The sequence below is a fragment of the Nelumbo lutea genome, chromosome 7 (assembly GCF_056320005.1).
Source record: "Nelumbo lutea isolate HS-2025 chromosome 7, American lotus-T2T, whole genome shotgun sequence".
Classification (NCBI taxonomy): Eukaryota; Viridiplantae; Streptophyta; class Magnoliopsida; order Proteales; family Nelumbonaceae; genus Nelumbo; species Nelumbo lutea.
Window position 1 is genome coordinate 13569607 of NC_142690.1, and position 9730 is coordinate 13579336.

At 37.8% G+C, this 9730-nt stretch overlaps 1 protein-coding gene across 2 annotated transcripts; it reads left to right on the forward strand.

Annotated features, from left to right (window-relative positions):
- Positions 1–3803: 3803 nt before the first annotated feature.
- On the forward strand, positions 3804–9171 carry LOC148845193 (uncharacterized). Of its 2 annotated transcripts, none has more exons than XM_088955428.1 (8): positions 3804–4225; positions 4316–4600; positions 5693–5752; positions 5875–6084; positions 6627–6745; positions 6886–6977; positions 8420–8544; positions 8633–9171. In XM_088955428.1, exons 1-8 carry the CDS (start codon positions 4001–4003, stop codon positions 8765–8767), a joined length of 1251 nt encoding a protein of 416 aa, XP_088811554.1. In that variant the 5' UTR covers positions 3804–4000; the 3' UTR covers positions 8768–9171. The 2 variants fall into 2 exon arrangements, with proteins under 2 accessions (XP_088811554.1, XP_088811555.1); XM_088955429.1 differs by having other exon boundaries at positions 6889–6977.
- The last annotated feature ends 559 nt before the right edge of the window (positions 9172–9730 follow it).

A 9730-nucleotide genomic window follows, 5' to 3' on the forward strand; every position in this document is an offset into this window, starting at 1 on the left:
GGACATATCTTTATGTTAATGAACCATAATAAATATGATAAATAAGAATAATTTTTCTAGATATAGAAATATAAAAAAATGTAAAATATTTTAGAAATATATTATATACTATCATCCTCAGAAAATTTATCATATGCAAAGCACGTATACAAATACTTGTTTGTGTGTGTATCTATCTATCTATCTATCTATCTATCTATCTATCTATATATATATATATATATATATTACAAAATATAATATATTTCTAGGTAGGTTTCAAAAAAGAAAAGATTTGCATATAGTAATGACTAGGGCATGACAGAGCAAAACCGGACACCCCCCCGGTTTTGTATGTGTGCCTCAACATCCTCCAAGAGGCCACACAGATTGTCATATAGAGAAGAACAGTGAGAGCCCAATGGCTTGGTCAAAACATTATCTAGTTGAAAATTGCAATTACAACTTATTCTTGGCAACTATAGATCATGGATAAAATGGATGCCCAAGTCAATATGTGTAAAGCGTGAATGAAGAATGGAGTTGGCATTGAGGTAGGTGGCACTAATGCTGTCACACAACATCACCAAGGCAATATGGCTAAATTAGGTGGCACCGATGCTGTCACACTGCATTACTAGGTCCTTAGCGAACCATATGGTGGAGTAAATCAATGATGTAGGATTCATGAGAACCAATTACGAGAGTTGAAATCAGCCCCCCCACAATGTCCCACAGCATATCCCCATTGTGTATTGGGAACATCTCTTGATAATGCCTCATCATTTTTGGTACCTATCATTTGGAGATGTTTCCAATACACCGGGGATGTGCTGTGGGACATTGTGGGGTTCCCCCTTGTGGGGGGGCTGACTTCAACTCCAATTACAATAATGTCATCTATGTAGGTAAGGATGAATGTGCAAGAATGCACATACTAAAGAATGGACAATGAGTAATTGATAAAAACAATTATTCATATTAATAAAAATAATAATCAAAAGAAAAACTCTAATTCCATGGTCGTTGTTGTTTGTTACCACCTGGATATGAGTCCCACCCACCAAGTTCCTTTTGCCCCACTACCATTCTCGAACTTAATGACCATGATGCAGGTTTTATCTGTTCCTTAGCAAACCTACTTTGCCCCTGAATAAATAGTTACTGGGAGACCCCCAATTCCCTGTTGTCACCTTTGGCCGTTATTAAACCTGAATTCAAATCAAGGCTTGGATGTGATGACCCAACACCATTCAACCCTGATGGAGGGCCAGGCATGTTCATAATGAATGATGGTTGGGAGTAAGAGGGGTCGGGGCTGGAGATCCCACTAACTATGGAACCACAGGGGCTCCCCTTGAATCAACCATGTATAGAACGAAGCCAAGCCCATACATAACTGGTGAAAGAGATACAGAAGGTCCCATGTGAGGCCACTGTAACTAAACACCAGAGGTGTGGGTGTATGCTTCAATGCCACTACATAAGCTTGCTGAATTGGTTCCTATTACATATTCAGCAACCTGCCCATTTGGCAAGAACGACCGAGTTGGAGGTAAAAATTCCTTTTATTAACCTCCACTTTTGTACCCATGATAGAGATGGCAGGACCATTCATGCCTTAGGAAGTTGATTTCATCTCAGCATGTCGATCATTAGAATCATCAAAGATAAAAAACCTGTCATTCAAGTCTATATTCCTCAATGAAGGTTGTCTTGATGATGAAGCAGAGGAAGGAGACAAGCTTTGATTGCCATTACGGTGATGATAAGGGGATTTTTCATCCATCCTCTAATCTGATGATGGGGCATCTTCATTTTCATCAACACTATTCAAGTCTAGCTCGAGTCTCTCTGCCCTTCTAGAACTCACTTCAGTGGAAGATTCCTCGAAAAGAAAGACGGAATATATTGGCATTTGTTTCATCAGTGTCGTATTAGTGACCTCGTCATCAACTTCAGCCACGTTCTGATCAATATGAAGAACATCCCGCCTCTGCTTTGAACTGTAACTGCTTCCCTTGACAGAGGCCATCTTTTCACCATCCAAGTCCTGTGTGGAGAGGGCGGGTGAAAAGTACTTGTTGCAGTAGACCCCTTCCATCCCAGTGCCCCCTCTGTATAGAGGAGTCACAGAGTAATGCAAAATACAGGATCAAGTTGGAAATAAATGTCCATGGTAGCGTTGAGATGCCCACGAGAAATAATCATGGACGATAAAAGCCTGTGGTGTAGACCGACCCACAATATAGTGTGGTTCGATCCACACCATAGTGTAACCGAATAATATAGAATTTGGTGTTGTGCATTTCTAAACATAATATATCGTGGTGCATCCACACCTTCCTTATTTTCTCTAATGTTGCTAATGGTATGCTAATATGGCATTGAAAAATTTATGTGACAGTAACAACAATGGCACTAAATAGATACTTGAGAAAACAACATGCTTATGCTGCATTCTTTTCAGAGAAAACACTTTTCAGCAAATGACGTTGTTCCAAACACTGCTCAAAAAAGGCATTTTCTCGTACCACACCATTCTTGATTTGTAAGGCATGGTCTGAGAGAATATTTTTCAAAAAAAAAAAAAAATGCATAATCAAACATCAGGTATTTTCTAAAAAACGGATTTCAGACGTAGTGCTGATGAAAAAAAATGGAAAAATTGTTCTTACATTTATTAAAGTATTGGCAACCACCTCATTTAGTTTGTTTGGTTTTCTATTCAAAGAAGGAAGTCATTGTTTTAGTCCGTTTGGATGGTCATGTGACTCAGGGTGGATTCGAGCTGAGCCGAGCTGAATAGTATGAGGCTCAAGCTCGACTCATCTAGGAAGTATAAGGCTCGAGCTTAGTTCAAGCTAAAACCTTGAGCTCAAGCTCGATTTGAAAAAAAAAATTATAAAAATTAAAAATTATATATATAAAATATTTTTTATTTGATATTTAAAAAAATAAGAATTATAATATTTTTATTATATATATTATTTTCTATAATTATATTATATTATAATATATATATTCGAGCTGGCTCGCGAGCCTCACGATTTGAGCTCTATTAGGCTTGAGCTCGGCTTGTTTGTTAATCGAACCTGTAATATGAGCTCGAGGTCGAACTCGGTTGAAACTGAGTCGAGTCGAACTTTTAATGAGCCAAGCTCGAGTAGCTCATGAAGAACTCAGCTCGTGGCCACCCCTACATGTAACCATTTTATAAATAATTCTTAACAATAGGCCAATGAAATATTATAAACTATATATGAGTGTTTTAGTAAGGCTATTATTTGGAATCAATGTAAAACACCGAACCATGAAAATGATCGTTAGTTTTTTTAAATAGTGATGGGTGGAAGAGTATAAAATTTTACATCATTAAAACCAATATAATCTTTACATCAATTATGGATTTAAAACTTTAAAGCTGATGAAATTTTACATCGATTGTTCACGTAAAACTCCACCCATCTAAACCCATGCAAAACTGAATCGATGTAGAATTTTACGTCAATAATAATTACAGCCAGTTTCCAAACGCCTACAAAGCCTTACTTTGATTTATATCGCATCCAAATGCCGACTAAAATTTTAACGTAAATGAAAGAATTAAAATCGTGTGTTATTATCGGTATGGGACCAGGTCTTTGACGCAAAACCAACCCGATCCATTTACTGTCTTATCCACACGTATATTTATTTATTTTCGATAGATATCCACACGTTTATCTGGTATCTGCAAAAAATTCCACACATGACAGTCTGACAGACAGTCCTAGATCTTTTCCTACTCCGGTACAAATTACATGCAAAACAACAAAACAGGGTGGAGAAGATGAACAAAAATATCTCCAACCACTGAACTCTGCACAAATTTGTCTCCCCTGTTCTTATACATCCATTTCCAGAAATCTATCCACCAATACCCATTGCACAAAAGAGTACGACTCTGCTTTCTCTCTCCGACAGACTGAAATTTTCTCACAATCCAGAACCCACCTCTTCTCCTCTCCGTCGTCGAAACATGGTGGCCATGAGTTCTCTGACTGCATGGACTGCAGCAACATCCTCCCCTCTCAGCTCTTCACCCTCTTCATCTAACTCCAACTTCCCAAAGCACCCTCCATTTCCGTCATCGTCTCCACCTCGCCTCATCTTCCGATGCCAGAGCCAGAACCTCACCCAAGACCACCAGTTCGTCCTCCACGACGCCCTCGACGCTTCTGGGTTCGACACCCACCATGCCCGGGTGAGATTTCCTTCTTCTGTCTCAATCTATGCTTTCATTTGCTTTCTTTTATTCACTTAATCCATTTCCCGGACGGCGACCATTCTGCAGGCGGCGAGAGACAGTTTCTGCTCTCAGATTAATCGGTTGTCGAGTTTGGAGAGGGAGACTAGCATTTGCATTGACAGAGGAGTTGACTTGGGGACAACGGCCTTCCACATTGCTGCCGAAGATCATAACCTTGTATCTCAATCTTCAGAGGCATTCCCGGTCGACGAGTTCGTTGATAAGTTGGATGATGTCTCAATGGGCTGCTTGTCTCGCTGCAGCTCTTCCTTCAGATCGTCTCCTGAGGATTTTTTTGGCAGCCTGGAGAGATACTTGTATGGCTACATGGTATATGAGTATATCAGCTTCCTTGCTTCTCCTTTCTTCATGTTTTCTTCTATTTCTTTGATTCTTTCTGCTATTTAAATATAATTTGAAGTAGAACTTAACCAATAAATTATGAAAAGCATAATTCCAGTCCAAACCTGCTGGTTGAACCATAAACCTATGAACCATCTTCCCTTTAGCATGACCAATGGATTTGTATTAAAGCTGGATGCTGGTTTTTCTCATTTGGTGTTGAAGGGTCATTAGTGAGACCGCAGGAGTTTGGGGCTAGACCTGCTTAAATGTTTTGTTGGTATATACTTCATTGCAATTATTTGGTTAATTAAATTGGTTGGCTTACAGAATGAACCGGGTGGTTCAATTCATCCCCTTTCTGGTTTGATATCTTGGATTGTTATGACTACTGGAGCACAGGGGTCTTCTTATACTAACAATGATGTGTACATAATGAAGTAAAAGCATCAGTTGCCAGTTCATGCTTGGGTGCAATCAAGAGATTGGTATTTACCCAAAATGAATATCAAGTGGATGAGCAAATATTCTTCATTTGAGCCCAAAATGTGCATCCCAAAACAGAGTACTTTTACAGCATCTGATGTGGATTTTCAGGAACCAAAAGCGGAAAAGTGCATTTTCATGTAAAATATTTAACTTGTTTTTTTGACCTTTCAGAACTAATTATTTCTTAGCTAATAGCACTGACATGCTAGCAATGGTTTAAACTTTTAAGATATGTCATTCAAGTTCATTGTTGAATAAAAGTAGGTAGCCAGATGAGTTAAAGCTGTGTCTATTTCTGGTTAAATTGTAGGAACCCAAATTTCATCTGTCAAGGGTCCATTTAATGTGTAGATATACAAATTTCTGGATTTCTTTTTCTTTGTTTCACAGACAGTGCACTCATGATTTCCATCAGTTTCAATTTATCCTCTCTCAGTTCACTGGGCTAAAATTGAGCTCGTTTTGTCTATTTCCAAAGAGAATTTAAAGAAAATAAAACCTCATATAACATACTTCTGCACTCGGAAATTGCTCTGGTGTTACCCATGTTACAATTGCCTTCGTTCCTTATTTGTGGTTCAATTGTGTCAGGGTTTCCGGAGGGACACTGCTAGGAACCAATCAGAGACACAAGCTTTATATCTTCATTCAGTATGCCTCTCCACTTGTCATTTTGTTTTAGCCTACTATTAAATAATGCATATATATATATATATATTGATATTTGTAGCATTCTCTTCAATACTTTATTGATGTCTTGATGTTGTTGACAGGTTTTGACACATCGTTCAGGTTCTGTTGTTATGCTTTCGCTCATCTACTCAGAAATCTTAAAAATGCTACGCATGTGGGACCTTTTGAACTTCGATGTAGAGATTTACTTCCCTCATGATCTTGTTAGTCTTCCTAGAGGCTATCAGAAACAAAAAAGCAAGGTGGCTGACCAATCACATATAATGACTTCACAGTCACTCCTAGTGGAGGTAGGTTTTGATTTGTGAAATCTGTTCTGTTGTCAATTTGCCTTGTTCTCTATCATTGGTAATTATATTCAATATTTGAATGTTGATTGTCTGTGCAGAAATTGATTCTTCTGCTACTACTTCATGTTTAGTCATTACACAGACGGAGTTAATGATCAGAAAAATAAAGAAGTTTTAGACAATAAGACTTGCTGCAAAATTCTATCTTGATGAATTACACGTTGAATTTTATGTGATCTTTGCACCCTTTCATACTTAAGCCACAAAATTACTTAATTTTAGTACAAAACTGATGTGCAAGATGAGTTGAAACTCCTAGACTGAAATGTCTAGGTAACAAAGTTACAACAACTCAATTAGACATCAAAAGTTTGCAAATGAGCTGTCAACTGCTAAATGTTGTGTTTGAAGTGGAGTTAAATTTTCACTTCCGAATTGAATATCCTTGCCTCAGTCTCATTCTGTATTATGTTTAGAATCATCTTTACCAGAAGTATTGTTTTGTTACAATTTATGGTAGTACTAGCATTATATACATGCAGGTCTTGAGAAATCTGAAGGAATCTTTTTGGCCATTCAAGTATGATCATACCATGAGTCTGTTTTTAAGAGCAGCCCATGCAACTAACTGCATTGGTAGACCAAGCATTCTGGAACAAAGGTCATTCAACTCTTGCAATAATTTGATTTGTACCTCATTGTTCTTTGTATGAAAGCTTGTTGTAAACTTCTTCTCATAGTACATTGACATCCTTTATTTCTACACCTGGTTGTTTCTTCGTGTCATCTATTTTACATTAGAAGTGGTGGCATTGAGATTGCATCAGCTAAAGCTATTAAACATAAGGCCGAACATGGAGTCTTGAATGGAGATATGCGCTGTGCATTGTCAGGTATGGACTACATCATCTTCATTCCTAAATTTAGTTTATGCATATACAGATACATATTTGTACATTGGTGGCTATCCATATCATGTAATGTTGGTGGAGTCACCTGCTTGGCTGATTGGTAATTTGGTTGGAGACTTTGGCTAGCTAATATTAAAATGAAATCCTCGTTGAGTTTTGAGTTTTGTTCTGGTCATTTTTCAACCTATGATTGTGTTGTAGCTTCATTGTTTTATATACAAATTCTTTTACCCAACCAGCTAATCATAGCCAACTGAGGGATAGCCCTGTTGGTGTGCTGGATGAATTGTCCCAGTGGTGGTGTGCTTTTGAATCCCACTATTATCATATCTCTAAGAAAAGAGCTGTTGATGTGATGTTGTAATGTTCACTTATAAGAGTCACCCCTATGGGGGTGTCAGGCAGTGGAAAAAAACATCCAACCATATGACATTAAAAATGAAATGTACAGAATCATAGTTTCGGAATAAACACAGGAAGCTGATAATTCTTCTTCAGTGCTTCTCCTCTTTTGTGGTTATATTTGGCTTGCATATATGTAACTATGTAACCAAGAAGCTCATTGTCTAGGAAAATTTGCAGTTAGACATACAGGTCTATGTACATGGTCTGTTGTACCAGACTTTCAAAACTCTATCTTCTAACTTCTCTATCCAGGAAAGTGATGAATTGTGGCTCTGGAGCCAAGATTGTGGCTTCTGTTCACCGAGATTTGATATTCCAACCCATGGTTTTAAAGCAATTACCATCTCCTCTAAGGAACTTCAGCTCATCATATCCATTCATGGGATAAAAGGATCAACTTTAAAATTTTAGTCTGAGGTAGATAACCCTAAATGGTCTGATTAGTATCTCTCCCTTCATTGATTTCTCTGAAGCATATGTGCAAGTATGAGATAGACTTTGATGAGTCAATTTTGAAACAGGCGTTCCTTATGAATCCCTCCATTAAGGATCAACCCCAACTTGAGCTTCACTAGTTATTTTAAATTCAAGATCAACTCTCCACTTTTGTGAGAATATTTTTGAAACGGAAAGCAATCAGTACGAACTCCGCCAGTGTGAGCTTCTCTTACACTGCCAGTCCCAAGCCTGGATAAGGGAGGGCAGAGGAGGGTACGTCTGTTTGGCAGCCTGCACTAAAACGTTTGCCAAACTCTCATGATATGGATCCTGATTATGATGAAAGCAATCAGTACCAAGTTTAGCAATATGATGTTGTATTATTTTTCGATGTCCATAGCATGGGCACTGGTCTAGTGGTCTGTTATCATCTAATATGTCATCACTTCTTTCAAAATATGTTTAAAAATATAATTCAATCATCTTTGACATTCCTATCATCATTTTGATACATAGAAAAACTCGTTTTCGAAATCTTTTGCACCAGGTCTAATGTTGGTATTTGTGTTCCTGTTTTACAGCCTGTGAGCGTCTTATTCTACTGGAGTCTGGTTCCAATGAATTAAGAGATTACAGTGTTCTTCTTTATCACTGTGGGTTTTATCAGGAATCTCTGCATTACCTCAAGTTGTATCAATCCTTAAGGGTAAAATATCTGCACCTAATTTGGATACTCGAAATGTGGAGGAGCTTTTAACTCTAGGGTAAAAGAAATTCCATTTTTGTTATTGCAGAATTCTTGCATACAAAAGCAATCTTCCAATGCATCAAGAAACCTGGAGCAAGATGAAGTGGAGAAACTGATGATTCGTCTTAACCTCATTTTGATGGAGCAAGGCTGGACCAGGTCATCATCATGTGTTGCATAAAATACTTGTTTTTGCAACTGCAACATCTACCAAGTCAGAGTAGAAGATGATCTTGTTTATTTTAATGAGAAGGATCAAATTGTCAGATCGATAGATTGAATTTTATATTCTAATTCTTATGTGCAGTGACCTCTTGGGAGTTGCAGGAAAATTAACATTGAATGTAATGCGGGGCCTTGGGATGAATAATTTGTACCCATAATGCATGTATTGTACCACTTATTTCTTACATTTCATCCCTGTTGGTTTGCTGCTAAGTTAGTTGGTCCGTTGCTCCATTGATCTTGGGTTTTTCAAGCAATCTTTCTTATTTTATTAGAGTGATGGATTCGTTTTTTGGTGTCTGTTACTGTTAAACTTATAGAAGTGAAAATCAGAGGTAGAATGACAAAAAGTTCTGAAAATCCAATGAGCTGAAATCTTTAAACATGAGAACGATATAGATATGTCTGTGCAAGTACTACTCTCCTTTAATGGTGTTCCGTTATCCTTGAATTATTTTCTGAATGGGAAATTCTCAATTCACAAAACCAGTCTTGGCAAGCATGCAAGATAAGGGATATATCAGTGAATAAAAATGGTATGTGAAGGTGGTTGTGTATAGGCAACCAATAAGGTTTCAGACTGGTTTTAGACTTTGTATGGTAAGTAATACTTGATCAATCACCCTTGGGCTGTATTTGATTTAAAAGAAAAGGTAGGGAAGGAAGGGAAAGGTAGGGAAATCTGTACAAGTCTTTGGGAGAGGGAAAGCTCAATCGATTAGCATGTGTTAGAGTCAACCGATCCATTAGCGTGGTCAAAAGAGTTGGAATTGCAACGGGGCAGGTTTGGGGGAGGGATCATATCTTTTTTCCCCGACTCTGATTATAAAATTAATCCCTATCCCCATCCTCAATCCCTGCCGGAGATAAAAGTTGTCTTCCATCCCAAATTCTTGATGGGGATGGGTTTCTCGTGAAA